We start from the raw sequence: 22,993 nt of genomic DNA, 5'->3' as shown, positions 1-22,993 counted from the left end.
GCGCCGCTAGCGGAGAACGGAGTGTTCACCCCGGAGCCGAAGTGCAGTAGGCACTTAGCGACTTTCCGTGGCGAGTCCAGGGTCTTTGCCTGGCGACCTCATTGTCTGAGCGCCCCGTACCGCTCACCGCCCACCTCCCCGCCCCCTGCCCACCCGGTGGGTCTCGCTCCAGTTGGGGGTGGGGAGTTGGGAACAGTGTGAATGGGTAGGGGGTGAACAAAGCCAAGCTCCCGCCATTCTCCTCCGCCTGCACCCTCTCCAGCTCGATGCGCCCGGAGGCCAGGGCGCGCCCCCAGCGCACTGACGCCGGACCCCGAGGAGAGGCGGGCGCAGGGGACCCCAGAGCTGGGGTAGTGCGGGTTCGTGGCGGGGGCTTCAGCAGCCAGGACCCCGGACCACCTTAAGAGCGAGCCCCGCCCCGGGCCCGGAACTTGGGCGGCGCTGATTGGTGCAAATGTAATGGCTGAAATTGATTGCTGAAATGCAAAACTTGTTGCTGCTTCTCCCGGCGCTGGGCGAGAGGCAGACACAGAGAGGGGAGCCGAGACCCTCGGAACGCCCCACGCAGAGCCCCCCCGCTAGTCGGGAGAGGGGTGCGCAGACCCCCCAGAGCTGCCCCCGCGCCCCCCTCCCCCCATTCCGGGCTCTGAGAGCGCAGCGGGAACGCCTTAGCCTGCTCGCCCGGCGTGGCCCCCCGACCCGCGTACGCCCCCCTCCCTCAGGTCCGAGAGGGACTCGCGAAGCACCTCAGCGCGGAGGCAGGGAACCGGAGCCTTGGAGCGACCCAACCCCTCGTCTCGCTGCCCTCCCGCGCCTGCAACGGTGCGCGGAGACTCCGGCGAACTCAGACACCCAACGGCGGAGAACAGAAGCGGCAGGCGGCGGACGTGGCCGCGAAGCTGCGCGCGGGCCGCAGCGCACCCGCTGCCGAGCAGAGGAGCCGCGCCTTTCCCCGACCCTCGGCTCCAGCCCCCGGCGCCTGCCGCCTCGCAGCCCCTCTGCGTCCTCGGCTCGGGGGCCGGCACCGGCGATGCCGAGCGGAGCCTCCAGTCCTCCGACCCGCTGAAGAAGCAGCAGCCGCTCGCCCGGAGCCTACGGGGATTGTGCGAGCGGATCGTGCTCCGTGGAGGCTCGGGCTGCGGGGCGCGGGGACTCCGGGGGGCGGGGGGAGGGACCGCTCTGTCGGTGCCCGGAGCTAGCCGCGGCTTTGAAGGGTCTCCCTCCCCTGCCCTTAGCAGCTCTGCCACGGACTCCGGGAGGCTGCGGGCGGCGTCCTGGGGGCTCCCCAACAGACCCAATCGGACTTGAGAAGGTGATCGCTCTGCTCTCCCAACCCCCTTCCCTCCCCATTCCCCCCACTTAACTTTTTGTCTCCGTTCATCCGCGGCTTCGTCCCCTCCCCGCAGACCCACCCGCGGCTGTGACAACCGCCCGGGGCATGGGCCCCCCAACACGGCTCCTAGAGGCCCCGCGGCCTCGCAAGATGTGAGAGGCCCTCCCCGGGCAGAATCGGAGCTTCGGGAGAGGAGCTGATACCCCGCCCCCCGTCCCTCACATCAGGCGGGGTGGAGGTGCGCGCTGAGCCCCCGCGGTGCTGAGCGTCCCGGAGCGCCCAATCCTGGGCTGGAACGAGTAGCTGGCCGGAGGCGCGCCGCGGAGAGCCGGCTGTCATGCCCTATTGATCCCCCTCTGCCCCCCGCCAAGTATGTTTGGGCTGGACCAATTCGAGCCCCAGATCAACAGCAGGAACGCTGGCCAGGGCGAGAGGAACTTTAACGAGACCGGACTGAGCATGAACACCCACTTTAAGGCCCCGGCTTTCCACACTGGGGGGCACCCTGGCCCTGTGGATCCTGCTATGAGCGCGCTGGGCGAACCCCCGATCTTGGGCATGAACATGGAGCCCTACGGCTTCCACGCGCGCGGCCACTCGGAGTTGCACGCAGGGGGGCTGCAAGCGCAGCCTGTGCACGGCTTCTTTGGCGGCCAGCAGCCTCACCACGGCCACCCGGGAAGTCATCATCCCCACCAGCATCACCCCCACTTTGGGGGCAACTTCGGTGGCCCGGACCCCGGGGCCTCGTGCCTGCACGGGGGTCGCCTGCTCGGCTACGGCGGCGCAGCCGGAGGCCTGGGCAGCCAGCCGCCCTTCGCCGAGGGCTATGAGCACATGGCGGAGAGCCAGGGGCCTGAGAGCTTCGGCCCGCAGCGACCGGGGAACCTCCCGGACTTCCACAGTTCAGGTGCCTCCGGCCACGCCGTGCCGGCCCCATGCCTGCCGCTGGACCAGAGCCCTAACCGAGCCGCCTCCTTCCACGGCCTGCCGTCCTCCAGCGGCTCCGATTCCCACAGTCTGGAGCCACGGAGGGTGACGAACCAAGGAGCCGTCGACTCGCTGGAATACAATTACCCGGGCGAGGCGCCCTCGGGACATTTTGACATGTTTTCGCCCTCTGACTCCGAAGGGCAGCTGCCTCATTATGCAGCGGGTCGCCAGGTTCCCGGGGGCGCTTTCCCGGGCGCCTCGGCCATGCCCAGAGCTGCGGGCATGGTGGGCTTGTCCAAAATGCACGCCCAGCCACCGCAGCAGCAGCCCCAGCAGCAGCAGCAGCAGCAGCAGCCCCAGCAGCAGCAGCAGCAGCATGGTGTGTTCTTTGAGAGGTTCGGTGGGGCCAGAAAGATGCCTGTGGGTCTGGAGCCCTCAGTGGGCTCCAGGCACCCGTTAATGCAGCCTCCCCAGCAGGCCCCGCCACCCCCTCAGCAGCAGCCCCCGCAGCAGCCGCCACAGCAGCAGCCGCCGCCGCCACCCGGGCTTCTAGTCCGACAAAATTCGTGCCCGCCTGCGCTCCCTCGGCCCCAGCAGGGCGAGGCGGGCACGCCCAGCGGCGGCCTGCAGGACGGAGGCCCCATGCTGCCCAGCCAGCACGCGCAATTCGAGTATCCCATCCACCGGCTGGAGAACCGGAGCATGCACCCTTATTCCGAGCCTGTTTTCAGCATGCAGCATCCTCCTCCGCAGCAGGCGCCCAACCAGCGGCTGCAGCATTTCGACGCGCCCCCCTACATGAACGTGGCCAAGAGGCCGCGCTTCGACTTTCCGGGCAGCGCAGGAGTGGACCGCTGCGCTTCGTGGAACGGCAGCATGCACAACGGCGCTCTGGATAATCACCTCTCCCCCTCCGCCTACCCAGGCCTACCCGGCGAGTTCACGCCGCCTGTGCCCGACAGCTTCCCTTCGGGGCCGCCCCTGCAGCATCCGGCCCCGGACCACCAGTCCCTGCAGCAGCAGCAGCAGCAGCAACAGCAGCAACAGCAGCAGCAGCAGCAGCAACAGCAACAGCAACAGCAGCAGCAGCAGCAGCAGCGCCAAAACGCGGCCCTCATGATTAAGCAGATGGCGTCGCGGAATCAGCAGCAGCGGCTGCGCCAGCCCAACCTGGCTCAGCTAGGCCACCCCGGGGACGTGGGCCAGGGCGGCCTGGTGCATGGCGGCCCGGTGGGCGGCTTGGCCCAGCCGAACTTTGAGCGCGAAGGCGGCAGCACGGGCGCCGGGCGTCTGGGCACCTTCGAGCAGCAGGCGCAGCACTTGGCGCAAGAGAGCGCGTGGTTCTCAGGTCCGCATCCGCCGCCCGGAGACCTGCTGCCCCGTAGGATGGGCGGCTCGGGCCTGCCCGCTGACTGTGGCCCGCACGACCCCAGCCTGGCGCCCCCTCCTCCGCCCGGTGGCTCGGGGGTGCTGTTCCGGGGCCCTCTGCAGGAGCCGATGAGGATGCCCGGAGAGGGCCACGTGCCCGCGCTGCCTTCACCGGGCCTGCAGTTCGGGGGCAGTCTGGGAGGCCTGGGTCAGCTGCAGTCGCCCGGGGCGGGCGTGGGGCTCCCCAGCGCTGCTTCGGAGCGCCGGCCCCCGCCGCCGGACTTTGCTACGTCTGCGCTCGGGGGCCAGCCGGGCTTTCCGTTTGGTGCAGCCGGCCGGCAGGCCACGCCGCACAGCGGTCCAGGCGTGAACTCGCCCCCCAGCGCGGGAGGGGGCGGTGGCAGCTCTGGTGGCGGCGGTGGCGGGGGTGCCTACCCGCCGCAGCCTGATTTCCAGCCCAGCCAGCGCACCTCGGCCAGTAAATTGGGCGCGCTCTCGCTGGGCTCCTTCAACAAGCCCAGCTCCAAGGACAACCTGTTCGGCCAGAGCTGCCTGGCTGCGCTCTCCACCGCTTGCCAGAACATGATCGCCAGCCTCGGGGCCCCCAACCTCAACGTGACCTTCAACAAGAAGAACCCGCCAGAGGGCAAGAGGAAACTGAGCCAGAACGAGACCGACGGCGCGGCAGTGGCCGGCAACCCGGGCTCGGATTACTTCCCAGGAGGGACTGCTCCTGGGGCCCCAGGACCCGGAGGCCCGTCCGGGACCAGTAGCAGCGGCTCCAAAGCCTCGGGGCCGCCCAACCCGCCAGCCCAGGGGGACGGCACCAGTCTCTCCCCCAACTACACCCTGGAATCCACTTCGGGGAATGACGGCAAGCCGGTCCCCGGGGGCGGCGGCCGGGGACGGGGTCGCAGAAAAAGGGACAGTGGTCACGTGAGCCCTGGCACCTTCTTTGACAAGTACTCGGCGGCTCCGGACAGCGGGGGCGCACCTGGGGTGAGCCCAGGGCAGCAGCAAGCGTCAGGCGCAGCCGTCGGGGGAAGTTCCGCAGGCGAGACGCGCGGGGCACCGACGCCCCACGAAAAGGCGCTCACGTCGCCATCCTGGGGGAAGGGGGCTGAGTTGCTCCTGGGGGATCAGCCGGACCTCATAGGGTCCCTGGACGGCGGGGCCAAGTCGGACAGTAGTTCGCCAAACGTGGGTGAGTTCGCCTCGGACGAGGTGAGCACGAGCTACGCCAATGAGGACGAGGTGTCGTCCAGCTCTGACAACCCCCAGGCACTAGTTAAAGCGAGCAGGAGTCCCCTGGTGACCGGCTCGCCCAAACTCCCTCCCCGTGGGGTAGGCGCCGGGGAACACGGACCGAAGGCGCCCCCGCCCGCCCTCGGCCTGGGCATCATGTCTAACTCTACCTCGACCCCTGACAGCTACGGCGGTGGTGGGGGCCCGGGCCATCCGGGCACGCCGGGCCTGGAGCAGGTCCGCACCCCGACGAGCAGCAGCGGCGCCCCGCCACCCGACGAGATCCACCCCCTGGAGATCCTTCAGGCGCAGATCCAGCTACAGAGGCAGCAGTTCAGCATCTCCGAGGACCAGCCTCTGGGGCTGAAGGGTGGCAAGAAGGGTGAGTGCGCCGTCGGGGCCTCAGGGGCGCAGAATGGCGACAGCGAGCTGGGCAGCTGCTGCTCCGAGGCGGTCAAGAGCGCCATGAGCACCATTGACCTGGACTCGCTGATGGCAGAGCACAGCGCTGCCTGGTACATGCCCGCTGACAAGGCCCTGGTGGACAGCGCGGACGACGACAAGACGTTGGCGCCCTGGGAGAAGGCCAAACCCCAGAACCCCAACAGCAAAGAAGGTATATGCACACCCGTTTTCCTCTCACTTCCCGGGTGACCCGCCCCATCCCCAGGGCAGGACTTAGCCTTCGCCTCTTGGGGTCCTTTGAGGTTTGGAGGGCACAAACCCTCCTAATCCCCAACTAGGAGCTGGTTATCCCACCTTTGCTTACACCAAGGGCTGTGAGGACAGCCCCCCCCCCCCCCCCCACACACACACACTGCCCCCAAGCCCCCCACATGCTACCAGGTAGATTCTAGTGCCACAGGGTGGCAAAAACTTAGATGGCAGCCCTTCGGGAATCTTGTAGAGTACCCCGCCCAGCCTCCCCCACACCCCCAGTTTTAGCTGAATTGCCCCTTCCCTTTCACACTAAGACCCCTCCCCACCCTCAACATTAAGGCTGGTTCCACTTTTTAGCAGCTGTGTGCCGCCTTCCCTGGCAGGACACCTGGGAAGTTGTGTTAACGCCTCCCACCTTTTCCTAGTTAGTCAGCCTCTAGCTCTAGTTCTTTTAGGTGCCAGCATCTTTAGGAAAAAAAAGTTACCAGCCCTGGTGTCGGCAGCATCACTCAGAGGCAACGCCTAATTTGACGTTTGTTCCTAATGAATAGCTATTTTGTCTCTTCTTAACTATCAGAGTTTCATTGAAAAACGGGAGACCTGTGGGGGTTGCAGGAGGCAGGGAACCTTTTCAGGGTGCATCCCCTTGACATTTGGTGGGGTTGGGGAGGGGGAGTGCTGGTTGGGGTCGGCTTGGACATCATTTGTGTATGGGGATATGGATATATGCTCTTAAGACACAAAGGATCCGTGTTTGTCAATATCTCGCTTGGCTTTGGTGACAGATGTCCTGTCCCAGCTTTCGTTTGCATTCTAAGCACCCCCTCCCCACCAGGCCTGGAGGCCTTTAAGGTGGGAGGGGTGGGGTTAGTAAATGGGCTGCCATTCCAGTTAAAGTAATAACAGTTCTTTTTAACCTAAGGATGACTGGGTTGCCGTAGATATTTATTTTATCTGAATGGAGGTTTAAAATGTCTGTATATAAAGTGTGTGTGTGTGTGTGTGTGTGTATATATATATAGGTGTATATATAGGTACGCGTGTCTATATATGTATCTATATATATCTAATGGCTTCTTAAAATCAGGTAACACCATTTTTTTCTTTCTATGTCTTTCTTTTAAACTATAGTTGGATTCCCTTGGTTTCCCTAGACAGACTATCACCATGGAACCAGTGGCTGGCATTTTAACCTTGTTTTTGAAAATGTGTCCCCCCTCAGTGCAATTCTTGCCCTCTTTTACAGTTCTTTCCTCCTCTGCCTTCGTTTCCCTCATCCTCCCCACATCCTGCTGTGTCTTGACCCTGGATTTAAGGTGAGGGTAGGTTTTAGGAGAATGGCATGGGGGCTGGGGGAGGCAAGAGGAGAGGAAGCGGGAGTGGGCTGGGAGTTGGGTGGTTCAGAACTTGGGGCTTTCAAGGCGCGCATCCCCGCATCCCGGGTAGCTTTCCCGCTTAGGTTTTCTAATTCATGAATGCGGCCTCTCTGCTTTTTCTCTTTGTTCCGCGGTTACTGCCCAGCCCAGGACGCCCGGGACGCACTCTCTCATTTGAAGCCGGGTGTTTAGCATGCACAGCAGACGCTGCGGCCAGCATCAGCATTCTCCAGGCTTCTCCCAGGCAAGGCCATAAATTGGTTAGTTTGGGACCCTCAGCTTCTTCTCCCTTTTTTTCCCCCCTTTTTAAAATCGAGTTGGACACAGCCTCCTGCTTGCTCCCCCCACCCCTTTATTTTCTTGTACACAACATCTCGATCTGGCCCGATCAATAGCTGGTTAGCACAAATCTCAGCCCCTGTCACTTCTACCTGGCCTGGCCTGGCTGCCCCTCCCCCTTCCCCTTCTCATCCTCCCCTCCCACTTCTAGTAATTAAGAACATATTGGCCAAAATGAGGTGAGAAAAGTTAAAAAAAAAAAAAAAACCCTGATTTAAAGAATCCATTTAAGGAAAAACAGTAGCACTTCATCTTCAAGTCTTTGAAAGGGCCTTCATAGACTAGGTGGACAGATATAGGGTCATTTTAATGAGATTTTTAGAAGATGTCTCTCCCCATCCCCTTTCCAGTCCTTCCTTTAGAGATGAAGATGCAGGTTGTGAATGAAGAAATGTCACCAAAGAAATGTTTTGTTTGTGTCATCATCACAGTCAGATGAATGAAAATATTTTTTAGAAACAGATGCTAGTCACTTTAGGGTTGATTTCTCCTGTAAGCTAAAGGAAGCCCTCCCCTGCACGCGGGGCGACAGGGACTTCCATCAGGGACCAGCAGGGCTGCCTGTCTTATAAGCACTAGCAGGGACACCCACTTGACCTCCTTTGTTTTCTACTCTGTGGTGTGGGAAGGACAGTTTCCTCGATAAAGCAGCGAATTGAGGTCACTGGAAGCTTCTGTAGCCTTGGGGTTGCTAGTTAAGGCTTTATAAGGTATCTGCATCTGAATCCTGCTCCCTTACTGGTAGTAAATAAGGATGATTAAACTTTTCATTATGATAACACCCTGTAGTTCCATCTGCACACGTTGTATAAATAGGTACACAGAGCTTTCTACAGGCCCCTGAGTCCCCTCACTGAAAATCAGAGTGAAGTGTGCCACTTCGAAATAGAGACAGAAAAAAAAAATCATAGCAAAATGTTCTGCTTTTCCTTTAAAAACATGCTCATGGTCCCATTAGCCTTCAGCAGTGGTGTCCAATGGCTTTGAATAGGCCTTCTCTAGGTACCAGCCCCAGCATTTTTTTTCCTACCCCCCTTGCAGGCAAAGCCCATTTTTGTAATGATATTTTATTTTGTCACGCCGTAAAACATGCCAGTACTAATGTGATTAAATATTAACACCGTTTCTGAAATTCTTCGCTCCAATGACAAAATACTAGTCGGTATTTAATAAAATGATCCGTGCTCGGATTGGAGGGAACGAATAAGTCTTCAGAACTGCACAAGGCGTGCAGCCACTGGGACGTGCCCAGATTGTCTTATGGGCTTGAGATGTCCTTTGGAGGGGAGGGAACTTGAATGGCAAGTTGTCGTTCTCGCAAAGTCTAGGCCAACATCACATGGGATGATGATTTTTTTAAACCAGGAAATCTAGCTAGTCTCTCCAAATCATGCTTCTCTTGACTTCTTAATCAACCCACCCAACAACTTTTATATAATGCAACTTCACCTCTGAGCATGAGGCTCTATTTGTACAAAGTTGTGGTGGGGGAAGGGTGAGATTGTGGAAAGGAAAAAAAAAACAACAAAAAACAAAACCCAGCCTGAGTTTGGGCCTATTCAAACATCAATTAAATTGGTGAGAATTATATGAATTTAAAAGGAGTTTGCAAAATCATCCGCCTATCTTTGTAATAGGTGTGTGGCTACGGAAGAATTTCAACACAGAGAGGAGAGATAATGATAGATTATAGATAATGCATATTAAGTTGGAAAAAGTACATTTTCTCCCCTCCTGCCCCTTACAATTTTCAAAAGTTGAATTAACCGTATTCTGTAATACGTTTATCTTTGCCAAGCCTCCTTTCCCCTGGTAGCTCTGTCTTGAAACCCAGGGCAGTCTCGAAGTACTCTTTCACATACATTGAAATGGGAGCAGTCTCGGTACACACTCTGCAAGCAATCCTGCCCTTTTTGGAAGTATGATATTTTTACAGTGATGCCAGAGAAATTTTTGGAATTTCATGCTTCTCTCAGTGTTGCAGTCAGAACACAGTAACAGCACTGAGCAATCCTAGGCAGGCAAGATTTGAACATGGAATTTCTTTAGACATAGGGCAGACTTGGGGCGGGGGGGCAGGTAGGTTCTAGCCTCAGAGCAAAGCACTGTTTTCCTGAGAGAATTTTTAAGGCTCATTTGAACTTGTTTGGGGGAAGGCAAAGAGCTTTGCAATCCTGTTTCCCTGTGAAATTACCCAGCACGAGTTGTATGCCTTCATGTGACTTTTGCGCCTCCGGAAGATGTAACCCAAAACTTCGCAGGTGTTAATAAGGGATAATGTAAACAGATAGGGCCCCCTTTGTGCAGCTGACGTTTGGGCCTCCCTGCTCCCTGGATATCCCAGGACATCAAACTACTGTTCTTTGGTGCTTGTTTAATATTTCATGGCTGTAATAAACCTGTCTACTTTGCCCGCCTCCCGACATAAAACCCCAACCTAACACACATCTGCAATCATACATTTCTACTAAATATTAATAAAGGACAAGGATGTTTTAAGGGGCTGAAAGCTGGCAGTGTTGAACTTGTCATGGTTTTCTACCACTGGGTTTTCTGGCTGTTTTGATTTTAAATAGCCATTGCTTTCTAATATGCAAAATATATTTATATATTCTTATATATATATATATATATGCAATTTTTATAGATTGAAGGGCTTTCCTCAAGTATAGCTTTCTTTAATATAAATTCGTTTAGATTTATTGTGAGGCCCCTTCAGACCGGAAATAAGGAGCTGTTGAAATGTACTTCTAGTTTATTGAGGTTTCTAGGAAAGGAGTGAGGGTTAGTTAATCTAATTTCTCTTTCTAGCAAGGAAATTCTATGATTCCTGATATAATTTTGTTTGCCTGACAGAGGTATTTAAATTTCCACAAAGAATCTTAATAGGTTTTGAAAATGTGGCTACTCTTGCCAAGAAGTTACTTGATACCCTGTGCTGATACAAAATATACATTTTTAATGAATAGTCCGGCAGGACCAGGTGAAATTAGAGGAGGAAAATTCTTCCCACTGTGGAAGGGCCAACTTGAGTGGGTCACTGGGATTTCACAGGATCTCCTAAACTCACTCTATGCTGGAAAATGTAGCAGAATCACTTGTGACCCGTTTCTCTCCACTTGAATGACAATGACGTCGGATTGTGTTCTTTGCCCAGGGAGTGATCAGCTTTGCCGAAAGCATTTAGGAGAGATAAACACTCTTGGTAAGGAATACTGTATTTACCTCTGTTTGGTTATTTTTAGAGATTAAAAGGCTGTAGCTTTATATAATAGGATCAAATGTCTGGGGAGTGTGTGGGAGCAAGCAGGCCTCCCAAGCACACCGCAACATAAAAACACCAAATCCTCTCATGCCAGAGCGGTCCTCTGTTTGTCGGAGGGGGTGGGGGGCTGCAACCAGTGGGTTCACCTTCTGTCCTTTTCTCACTACCCGCTGCTTGTTCCACCCAGTTCTCTGGTCTGGAGGGGCCAGGATCGCCCAACCTCATCATTTTGACTCAAGTCAGGATTTTGACTTGCCGACAATGTGTTTGTTTTAGGACGGTGTCTATATTTAGGCGCGTCTTGGGTGGACAGATTTGAGTGTGGGATTTGATCGCTCTTGGTGGAGATGTTGATGTATACATGAGGGCGTGATTGAGAAGAGGGACATTTGGAGGAAATTTTTCAAGCCTCCTCGCCTTCTCACACACACTGGAGCCAAATGAAGTGGTCCGGGGGCCAGCTCAAAAGAGCACAGCTGAGGTGGGTGGAAGCTCTGGGTCTGTATCTCAGGGGAGCAAAGCGGGGCCCCATGCAGTTCAGTGTGTGAAGAAGCCCCCCTCTCTCCCCCTCGCCCCATCCCAGCATCCGCATATATACATATGCATGGCCGAGTGTATTTCCATCCAATCTGGAGTCACTCCTCCAGTTTACCCTTAATCTGCTTTCTGAAGGCGAGCGGGGAAAGGAGCTCACCCTTCAGTCTCAATGGCCTTAGCTGACAGGTTCTGATTCTGTAAAGGACTGAATGAGCGTGAGTCCTAAAAATAGAGGGAGGATTTTGAAGATCCTAATTACGAAATCTCAGCCTCCCGGGCCTCCTGGGCTGTGGGTGACTTTGATCTGGAGTATTTCAGTAGCAGACGCACGTCGCCCCTCACTGGGTTTTGTGCGTGAGCGTGCGTGGAGGTGTCTCTCTGGCTGAGTTCAGCTAACACCAGTTTCCTGCCAGGAGAGGAATCTTTGAATCAGTGCCCCCTCCCCTTCTTTACTCCCCCCCACCTACCCCCACCAGTTGTGGGAAGCGGACGCTGCTTCTCATTTATGGAAATTCCTAGCCTTTATTGTAATCTTTTTGTAACAACGACGTGGCGGAGACGACACTGGGCTTTCAAATTAGTCATGGTCCTGCCTGCAGGGACCCTCTGTGTCCTGATGCAGAACAGCTCAGCCACAGTCCCCAGCTCAGAGCCACCCAGGGCCCCAAGAAACTGTGAACAGGCCTCAAAAGGAGAGATGGTTCTGGGATCCTGGCACATTGTGCCCGATGGGTCACCCCGCACGAAGGTGGTCCTGGTCATTTCCTGCCATCTTCCGATGACAGGACAGCATGCAGCCTCACCTGGGTGATCAGCTGCTTTGCAGAGCGTGGGTGAGATGATACCCTGCCAAGTGTGCGCTTCAGGGGGCAAAACCTCCAAACTTATTTTGTGACCAGGATTGAGAAGCAGAGTTAAGTTTCATTTACTTGCGTGGGGAGGGACTTTTGAAAGGCATCATGTTCTCGGGATGTAATTATTATAGGATGCTGAGACCCGCTTTGTGTGCCGGCCTTCATTTTAATCAGCAGCCTCCGAGGTTTGAGCAGCCAGTGAAGTGTCTGCTCCCAACCCGGTGTTTGCCCAAAAGGGCACGGAGGGGAGAAATGGCCACGGGTTTCTCCCAGTCTTGAAATCCAAGGGGTTGAAACTGGGTTCCCGATAGCTTCCAGTTTGGGCCTGACAAGACCATATTGGACTGGCACCCTAGGTACCTCCTGAGTCAGGACTTGTCATAGCCATAGCACCCCAAATTGTCATTCTCTCTAGGCTGAGAAAGCTGGTGGGATTTCATAATCACCACTTCCTTGAGAAGCCGGAGCAGAGAGAACTTTATAGTGATTGCATGCATGCGTATCTTTTCACGATTTACGCATCATCATAGGGACCCAAATGCCCTTTAAACATAAGGCAACTGAATCTAGCAGTTTGGAGGTCTTAGAGCATTTGTAATAACATGCTGGCTGTCTGTGAATGTCCCAGAAGGAACATCTTCCATGGAATGGACTTGTCCAAAAAGGGAGAAAAAATTTCCCAATAAACATTCCCATATAAACTCACATTGTTGAGGGAAATCACGTTTTCGTGTTCTCATCTTGAAAGCTCTGAGTCCAGCGAACTCACCTTGCCCTACTTCCCCTGGAGTTTATAGGATCAACTATGTGACCAGAAGCTTCCATCTTATTCCCATCTTTGATCTCTCTGTGGAAAATCTTGGACTCCCCCAAAATGTTTGCTCCTAGGATTTTGCTCCTTCTGTCTATCTTGGTTTCTTGGGCTACAGTCTGACTTACCTATGCTGGTATTTGGTTTGGGAGATGCAAGGTGTGTTGGGAAATAGTTTAGGGAAACAGGGAGACCCCTTGGCAGAGGCGTATTTGGGACCCATTGCTATAGAAGATCTTTGGAAAGTTGGGGACTTCAAAGATACCCACAAGAGAACCAGGTCTTGTTTTTATCCTGCATGTCTCAAAAACAATCTGCATAGTTACTCAGAAGTATATGGCCATGGTCATGTCTTTGGAGGAAACGTGGACTAACTTTGGTGCTGAGGCACCCTTGCAGCTTTGTTTATCCTGCTCGCTCTTCGAGCAGCCTGACTCATGAGAACTAAGTGGCCCGTTGATGCATTCAATTGTGAGGATTTAAAAGTAGTTTTTTTCTTCTCAGTGCTGAGAAGAATTTAAAGAGTTTTGGGCATGATGGTTTTGTTTGATCTCAACACTTGGGACAAAAATTTCCCTGGAGTGACACTGTCTGGGGGGGTCTTTCTGATGCCACTCGTTTTGCGTGGTATGACTAGGAGAAATCTCTCTGCGTCAAAGTTGAGGGCCCCAGTGTGCCTGGTCTCGTTTTCTTGGTCGTATTTGGGAACTCCTGGAACGTGAGATGACAGTTAATAAGTGAACCCCTCCACGCATGCGCACATGCGTACACACGTGCGTGCACACACACACACGCACACACACACACATAGCTTCTTGCTCATCCAGTCATTCAGGGAAGGATGAGGTGTCAAAAAAAAAAAAAGATATGACCCTTTTCAGTTACTGTGAAGCAGTGTTTTCAGACGCCCTTGGATCTTGGAACACAAGCATTGTTGAGTGATTGGCAGCGACCACCAGGAGTAAAATACTTCTGAGGGACCATCTTATGATCAGAGAAGGGGTGGGGAAGTCGGCAGAAAACCTAGCCTGCTTTGAAATCCCCAAAGCTCAGTCTTCCAGAGAAAGCAGGGGTTGGTTGAGAATTTGCTGAGAAGTTAGTGAGTTCTTCCTGGTCCCTGTGTGCTGTTTGAAAGCGTCCTTGCAAGTTTTAGGGCCCCGATCCTGATGTGGACACTGTAGGTCCTCATTTCCAAATAAATCAGAAGGCAGAGAGAGAAGCACCTCCAGTGAGGAAGACTAGATGGAAATTGGGGTGCGGCGTATTTTCTCAGGATAGGGGCATGGCAGAGGGACGGATGGGGCAGGGAGAAATGCGTCGACATGAGTTGAAGTGTCGTTTACTGACTCTTGGGGTTTGCGAGTGGAAAATAATTTATAAATGTGGAAGTCATTTATAACAACATCACCTGGGCTAGGCTGAGGGTGTATGAATTACTTGGCGGCTGGTGTCGGCTGTCACAAAGGACAGAAGGTTCTTGCCCAAGCTTTCCCTGTGGGGCTCGGGGCTCCCACATCGCTGCACATGCATGGGGGAAGTAGATCCGGAGGACCCAGCCTGAGACTGGATGACCGCATTGTGGGTCTGTTAGCAGTCAGGACCCGTTTCTGTTGAGTTAGTGGCCGAGGCAGGCTCAAGGAGATGAAGACCCAGATGGGCCCTGGGTAGGTCAAGACCCAGACGTGCCTGTGGCCAATTCCTGCAGAGGAGCTGGTCCCTTGAGGCCCAGATCCTTCCATAAAAGAGGGATGATGGGGGTGGGAAAACGGAGTGACCTTTCCGCTGGTGATCCTGTAAGATGGCCACTAAGGCTTCCCTCCTAGCAAGACCCTCAGGGATGATCTTGGCTTTCACAGACCTTGTAGGCAGGTCCCAATGCCTTGAAATGCAAGCGTGCCCCATGATGCCCTCCCACACAATATATATATTTTTCCTTTCTCTGAATGGTAGGCAAAAAGGGGACCAAAGTAAGTGACAAATCCAGCAAGAGGAAGATTTCCCTGAGTTGAGATAAGCCAAGTGTGGAAAGGAGCTGGAGAAATTAAGAGTCTCTTCTTTCCTCCCTTCCAGGAGACCCCAGGTCCAGCCTTCAGAAGCCCTTAATGCTTTTGCAGCGAGACCTAATTGACTAAAAACAAATTGGCCATTTTCATCCCCTGCAATGTAACTTTTGGCGATTGTTTAGTATTTGAGGGAAGGGAGGCTGCAGATCAAAATTTGGCTTTTTAGAACAGGAGCAATTTCACGATCCTTATGCCATGACTATTTCTAAATTGTCTGGGCAGAAAGCTTTGAATGCCTTTTGCCGGGCTTTGCTTGCGTGCACACACGCACGTGCACGTGCACACATACCACACAGGCCTGAGAAGTCTTAATAAGAAATGAAAAAATAATTTTTTCCCCCAAGAAGAAGCTCATGCAAAGTTTTGGCCTCGTTCAGTTTGAAGTAGACGCGTATTGATCTCCGTGCGGTCAATTTTTGCCGAATTTGTAATCCTGTTAGGCCTCCGGGAAAGGCATGATTAATTTACTTGTACATTTCACTATTTTGGGTCAGTTTAGTTAATAAGCATTTATTTTGTACTCAGCGCCTGTGAAGCATTTTGCTGGGATTAGAAGTGTGTGTGTGTGTGTGTGTGTGTGTGTGCGTGCGCACGGGCATTAATGGGCCCGGATTGCCTGGCATAGAATAATGGCCACCAGTAGTCTAGGTTCCCACCACCTCCTCAGGACAGGAAGAGGAGGCGAGTGGCGCCTTTCACCATCACTGGTCCAGGAGGAGGGAGAAAAAGCCCAGTCGTTGAGCAAACCCAGCCTCCCAGAGCCTTGGAGACGGCCAAAGAACACGGGCTTCCTTCTGGTGCCTTGGTTCTCGGACCCTGAGAGTTTCCCAGCATTAATTCTTAATTGACTGGGAGTTGAGCACTGGTGTGGGCCAGAGGTCTCTGCACATGGGTGGACAGTTGGGAATCTTCAACCTCTTTGCAGTACCTTTTATGCTGCTTCCTTGACACGTGGTGGTGGTGGTAGGAGGATGTGTGTGTGTGTGTTTAACTTTTAAGAAATGCATCGTTTGACTTCCAAAGAAGGAAGAAAAAGTATGCATAAGTCTCGGAAGCTGAGAAAAGGAAAAACAAAGCAAAACAGCCCTCAGCTTTGGCCTTTCCTAACACTGAGTCTCTAAAGGGGAGCATGTGTCATTTTGGTGGTGCGAGCACTTCAGCCTGGCTTCTTTGGGGGCCCCCCTCTTCCTCTCTGGGCTCCCCACAGCCTTCCTGTCTCTCTGCCTTCAGAAGATGGGCTAAAATTCCACTCAAAAAACAACCATCAAAATGCCAGGGTTCGGCCATAACAGTTTTTGAGAAATGGTGTTTTCGGCACCCCCCACCATTTGCTTAATTCCTCGCTCATCTCGTCGGTTCCCACCAAGGCCTTGCCTTTGCAGAGTGAGGGCCAGACGGAGTCTTTGCGGCGCTGAGCCAGCCTGAAATGAACTGAAGGCGCTGAGGAAACAGGCATTTGGAGAGATGAGGATACAATTCCTTTTTTTATGTGGGCCCGTTAAAGTCTAATGGACATTGGTGTCTGGCCTTAAATTTGGAGAGGGTCTTTATCTAACCCTTAAAACTGGAGTCGTTTCCGGTAATTACGACACCCCAGGCAAGACCACTAAATCTTCCAGAGGCTTGTCTGGATGGCCGTGGTGGGGCTGGGAGGGGCCATGGGGTGGGGGGGGGCACACCTGTTACCTGTATCAGCTATAATTATGACATTTCTAGACTCCTGGTTTTAAAGGAAGAATTTATGGGCTAGGTAACGCCGGAAGAGAGCAGCCAGAGGCGTTCTGGCTTATGGCAGCGAAGTTGCAAGAGCCCCCACGCTCGGTGCCCATCACGGCCCCTGCATTTCCTTAATGAACTAATTTAGTTCCCCAACATTTGGTATTAAGTAAGTAGTTATTTTGGGAATCGAAGAGAGAAAGAGCTGGAAGACTTTAAAAAAACTTTTTGGAAAAAAGAAAAAGTATTGCATTTTGAAGTTTGAGACGTCTTGGCGTCCAGGCGTAAGATGTGGGGGAGGACTCCTTTGGTGCGACGTGGCCGGACGTGGAGAAGCGGCCGGCCCCATCCCTGCCTGTGTTTTTGCTTCTCGACAGAGGGGGTTTTTCCGTTGTTAGGAACGGCGGAGGCCACAACACCCAGACTCCGAGCAGTTTTGTTTGGAAGTATTGTTTAGATTATTCTCGCATTTCAAATTGAGAGAAACTTGGTTTAATGGGAAAATAGCAGTATTACTATCTTGGTGTGTTTGCTTTAGCGTTTAAAAATAGTTTGTTTTCATATTCCAAATTTCATCCTTTCCTTGTTTGCTTGTTTGATGGAAACCCGTGTGTGTGTGTGTGTGTGTGTGTGTGTGTGTGTGTGACGGATGCCAGCACACACATCTATATAGATGCAGGCGATCAAATAGTTGCAGTCGTCCAACCAAAAAACGATTGCAATTTTACATCTGGCTAAAGGGACTCAAACCATTTGTTTTTAACTTAAACCATCTTGTCCCTTCCTTCGGCATCAGCACACCACTCCCCAACTCCCCCCGACCCACAACCCAGCAGTATTTATTTCTTCCTTAAAAAAAGGAATGCCGGCCTGTTCGCTAAGGTCCCTGTTGGAATAGATTTTCAGAGGTTATGTATTAAATGAGTTTGAGGGCGATTTCAGCCCTCAGCCTGGTTGTCCCAGTACTAATGGTAGCAGGGCCTATTACAGACAGGCAAAGAATATTGTAAATGGCTTATGCAGAAAAACCATTTAGATAAAAATGCAATTTTCCCCTCTGCATAGAGTGCTAAGAATTAATAGCACATTCTTTCTAAATGGGTATTTTTATATTATATTTTCCCCCTAATGAAATTCTTTCCCCAAACAAGAGCATGTTTCATTTTAAACTTTAGAGTAAAATTGATCTGTTTTTAAGCCTGCAAAAACTGGTGTCCTAGTTCTCAGCAGGCCCCTACCTTCCCTCCTCTGCGTCTGAGATTTTTGACATTAGATTGTGTAGCGGATGGTAATGGCGGTTGTGTTTTTTGACAGTCCATCCACACTGAGGCTGAAATAGAGAGAAAGGCTGGGTTTGCCCACATTTTGTGTGGATATGGGGGTGTTTGGCGGTTTCAACAAACAGAGAAACTGGTCCTGAAATCTGAGCTGTGTGCGCTCAGGCCTGGCCTGGCCTGGGAGGGGGCTCAGTTCCCTGCTCCCTGGGAGTGCCTGTGATCCCCTAGGTGCATCCCCTGCTCCTGGCTTCTGTATGACTGCAGGGGAGATCCAGGGTCCCCAGTCCTGCTCCCCTTTATACGACTTCTGGGAAAGGGGCTGCTTCCAGCTCCCGAGTACCCTCTGAGGGGCAGTTCTCAGGGGCCGGCTCTCTGCCAAGGCCTCTGTGGCCATTTTGGGAGGAATGGAAATTCAGAACTTCTTAGAAGGCTGACTTCAGGCAGACCAGCAGGAGCCTGCGGCGGCATCATCGTGGAAAGTCTTTGAGAGCTTGTTGCACTGGCCGCCATGGGCCAGTGTCTGCTGACCCAGTTTTCCCTGCCTGGGTGTGTGTACATGGAGATATTCGGACTCGCCTTGGCAGCTTAGGCGTCCAGACTTGACAGTGATAGACCCTGTGACATTGTAGTAGGTGAACATCTAAAACACAAGCTTGTGGTTTTTCACTATCAATATGGCACTGACGTGAAAGTTTAGATAGAATTCTAGAATGGGAAAGACCTTCTCCTGTTTTTTGTGCCCCTCCCCTACAACATTTTCCAGTTGAGGTAACGAAAGCCCAGAGAGGGCAGGCAACTTGGCCGAGGTCACACAGCACAGGCGCAGAGCCAGGACAGGACTATAGTTGACCTTTGGCCTTGGGCTTCCCTTCCTGCCCCTCAGTGCCCTCACCTGAGAGCTAGGATTTGATTTTATCTGGCTAAGCCTCGTGCAGACCAGAACTGGGTCTTCTTAAACTAGAAGTTTCCAAGCCTTTTTAAAAAGCACCACGACAGGGCCGGGCACGGTGTCTCAGGCCTGTAATCCCAGCACTTTGGGAAGCTGAGGCAAGTGGATCACCTGAGGTCAGGAGTTCGAGACCAGCATGTCCAACATGGTAAAACCCCATCTCTACTAAAAATACAAAAATGAGTGGGGTGTGGTGGGTGTCTGTAATCCCAGCTACTCAGGAGGCTGAGGCAGGAGAATTGCTTGAACCTGGGAGATGGAAGTTGCAGTGAGCCAAGATCACACCACTGCACTCCAGCCTGGGCAACAGAGCAAGACTCTGTCTCAAGAAAAAAAAAAAAAAAGCAGCATGACGTACATCCCCTGGTTGGTGGTTGGTGACGGCAACCCTTGTTCCCTTCCTTTTGTGGAGGTGGACATCGTGCAGGAGAGAATTCTTGACCTTGGGGAAGCCACAGTAGCACCATAGCCTGTCAGATGGTTGCTGTGGGTTTCAGCCCTGGCGTTTTGATTCTTCTGAGCTGGGCGATCTCAGACAAGCCACTTCACTGTTCCCAGCTTTCTTTCCTCATAGATAAAATTGACAAGAGGAAAAAAAAAGTGTGTACCTCACAGAAATATTGTGAGGACCAAATAGTATGTTTTAGCTAGCATTATAATTATGTGACTAAGGGTACAGGCTTTGAAGCCAGACTACCTGGGTTCAAACCCCAGCAATTCCAGTTCCTGGCTGTGTGTCCTTGGGCAGGTTATTTAATCTTTCTGTTCCTTCATTTCCTCATCGGTGAAAGAGAATAATAATAGTTCCCGCCTCATGGAGCTAGAAGGATTCAGCGAGTTAATATATATATGAGTTGATACTCAGAAGCCTGCTTAACACAGAGAAAGTACTATATGCCAGCACCAGATTTTACTGAGCACAGACTATATACCAGGTGGTTCATATATAGGGCATCAGTGAACCTAGGAAGTGCATGGTGGCATTGTCGCTATTGTTTGTCCCATCTTAGGGATGAAGAAATGAAAGGCACAGATTGGCTAGCAAGTGGTGCAGGCTGGAGGGGAAACAATGCCAGGCTCTACTTCAGGCACTTAGCCCTGGGCCTGGCACTGGGGACTTGCTCAGTAAATGTCACAATGTCATAGGGCGGGGCCAGGCTGGAACCCACTGCCCCTGCATCAGCAATTTCAGGCCTCACTATTGGGCTGGTGTGGGGCCGGGGAAGGGAGGGGAGGATTATATGTGCCGACCTTCTCCTTGTTTGGGGCATTCAGACCCTGTGGTCTGGTCACAGCCTGCCACCATCAGGCATGTGTTCCTAGCAGTGGGATGGTAGCGCCAAGGTATTTTTTACCACCCGACAGCTCTCCCTGTGCCCCCCAAGGAATAGTTCCCTGATATGTGTGAGTAATGGTCAGCCTTCTTGTGGAGGGAATCCATGAGATGAGCTGGTCCCCGGCCCCTGATCATTTTGCCAGGAGCCCGAGTCAACCATAAACAGTCTGGGAGCCAGCAATAGAAAAATTAAACCCCTGCGTCTGGCAACTCAGGTGGGGCCTCAGGAACCTGGCAGGCTCGGGCTGAACAGAGATAGCAAGAGCAAGAGAGAGAGAGAAAGAGAGCTTGAGAGTGAATGAGCGTCCCTGCCCCAGGAGACAGTGGGAGGGTTTAGGAGGCAGACAAGCCTGGGATCGAATCCTGGCTCTGCCACTTGTGTGCTGTGTGACTCTGGGCAGGTGATTCACCTCTCTGAGCCTCAGTTTCCTCACCTGTTACACAGGTATAATTCTTGGGACCCTCTCAGAGGGTTGCTGTGGGGCCTGAGCATCTGGACAGGTTGGTGAGAGCATGGGCTTTGTTGTCAGCCAGAATGTAGCTATTCTCTGTTCCCATGTGGGACTCTTGGACATGTCCCGTTCCTCTCCGGGCCTCAGTGTCCCTGGCTACAAACTGGGAAGAGTAACACCCTTCCCACAGCGTAGTGGGAATGCTCTTCACCCCGGGGCAATATTGCCCCCCCAGGGCATACTTCGCAATGTCTAGAGAGATCTTTGGTTGTCATGGCTGCAGGGAGGAAGAATGCTATGGGTCCCTGATGGGTGGAGGCCAGGGATGCTGCTCAATATCCTACAATGCACAGGACAGGCCTCACTACTCTCCTTTCCAGGCCCAAATGTGAATAGCGCTAAGATTGAGAAACCCAGAACTACAGTGAGTGATTGAGGTTAGGTTCAAAATAATACTCAGGGCTGGGCATGGTAGCTCATGTTTGTAATCCCAGCATTTTGGGAGGCCAAGGCTGCTGGATCACTTGAGCCCAGGAGTTCGAGACCAGCCTGGGCAACAAGTGAGACCCTGTCTCTACAAAAAAACACAAAAAATTAGCTGGCCATGGTGGCGCACACCTGTAGTCCCAGCTACCTGGGAGGCTGAGGTGGGAGGATCATCTGAGCCTGGGAGGTTGAGGCTGCAGTCAGTTGTGATCACGCCACTGCACTCCTGCCTGGGCAACAAAGTGAGACCTTGTTTCAAAGAAAAAAAAATACTCAAAACTTGCTAGGCAGTATAGTCTATATTCAAGAGGGCTGGCATATTTATTCATTCAACAAACACTCCCAAGCACTTAACCACATGGCGATGCTGTTCTAGGTGGTGGGATGCAGTGGGGAGAAAGACAAATGCCCTGCCCTCATGGAGTTTACCTTCTAGGGGAGGGGCCAGAATGACAGACAACAAAGAAGAACGCAGAGAATTAGAAGAGGGGATGTGTGTGAGAGTTCCTTGTCTGGGCCACCAGGAAGGTCTCCGAGAGGCAGTGACGGTGAAGTAGAATCCCTGAGTGATGACGAGAAGCCAGCCACTAGTGTTCTGGTGACTCTACTTTTAAACACCTGGCTCTCTGGGGTAGGGGGAGAGAAAAATAAATGCTCTGATATGCAGCACCTGCTGATTCCCGTGGTGTAAATACTCCTAATTTCAAGGCACTAAAGTGATGTCAGCTGTCAGCCGGATTGCAAAATTCCTGAATATTTAACAATGGGCAGGAAGTGGGTTGGGCAAGGGGACAGTGAGGGCAGGTCCTAAGGCAGGACGGGGAGTGGGCCTATTTTAGGAAAAAGGCATTGCTGGTGAGAGGGGAGAGACAGTTCAGGCAGGCAGGGGCCCGACTGCTCAGGGCTTGTAGGCACGGTCAGATTAGCAGTTTGGAGTCCATTCTAAAGTGTGGCCGGGAGCCAGGGGAGGGTGTGGAGCACAGACAGGCTGGGATCTGATGGCACATAGTAGATGTGCATCGAACGGTGCTTCACCTGAGCCCAAGGTGTCTGAGATGTTAGACAGGATAGAATAGCTGACTGAGGATCAGCTATGTTCTGGCCCTTTCTGAGATGGCAGAAACTTTCTTTCTGGTTTGGAGCCCCCGGGCCATAGGTTAGGGCAAGTTAGGCTGTCCCCCAGGACAGGGTGCTGGGGTCCTAAGGTAAGGGTTCAGCCTACCACAGGTGGGGGGGCATGGGGCATGTCAGTGGCTCCCTGAGCTGGGCAGGCCACGATTTATGTCCTGGTCCAGGGAGACTCTGTTTCCTCCTTCCCCCAGGCATTGTTCTCCAGGCCTTGCAGAGGTCACCCCGACAGGAAGGCACAGGCCCAGCTGGGGCCAGCCCGAGGAGGTGTGGAGGCCTGGGCCCCTGGGTGACCCAGGCCTGGCGTTCACTTTCTGGCAGCTTTTCTTTTGCATTTCTGCCCAACTCCCTGAGTGGCAAAGGAATCCTAACAAGCTACAGTTATTAAACACCCATCATGCCAAGCCCCATTTTACAGATGAGAAAACTGAGTCCCAGAGAGGCCAAGTGACCTGCCCAGGAGTGCAGTGTGGATTCATATCCAGGCCTTTCTGAGCCCGTGCTCAGAACCACTTATGGGCACGGAGATGAGGAGCTGTATTTCCTACCAACAGATGCTGGAGATAAAAACCAACTCTGTGTCTTGCCTCCTCATGGCCGTCACCAGGTCATGCCGTTGGCTGTTTAGGTCTTCCCATTTGTTCCCCACAGGTGACGGGACAGTGGTTCGAACCCCTAGCCTGGGGGCCGGGATGTGATTGGGGCAAGGCCGTGCTGCCTTGCTGATCCTCAGTCAGCTATTCTATCCAGTGGCTCAATTCTGGCATCTCCTAGGACCCCAGTGAGGAGGAAGCACCTGCTGGTACAGCTGGTACCTGCTGAGTGCCAGGGAGCACAGGTGCTTTGTTGCAGGAGTGCATCCTAT

General features: G+C 53.3%; 1 protein-coding gene across 1 annotated transcript in view; it reads left to right on the top strand.

The window, feature by feature from the left end:
* Positions 1-492: 492 nt before the first annotated feature.
* MN1 (MN1 proto-oncogene, transcriptional regulator) overlaps positions 493-22,993 on the top strand; it is a 53,444-nt gene continuing 30,943 nt past the window's right edge. Inside the window, exon 1 of the mRNA XM_055374335.2 lies at positions 493-5,495. Coding sequence (XP_055230310.1) covers positions 1,706-5,495 — 3,790 coding nt within the window. The 5' untranslated portion in view covers positions 493-1,705. The remainder of the gene's footprint in view (positions 5,496-22,993) is intronic.

This window comes from Gorilla gorilla, chromosome 23, assembly GCF_029281585.2.
Source record: "Gorilla gorilla gorilla isolate KB3781 chromosome 23, NHGRI_mGorGor1-v2.1_pri, whole genome shotgun sequence".
Taxonomy (NCBI): Eukaryota; Metazoa; Chordata; class Mammalia; order Primates; family Hominidae; genus Gorilla; species Gorilla gorilla.
This window is presented reverse-complemented; position numbering and strand designations above follow the sequence as displayed.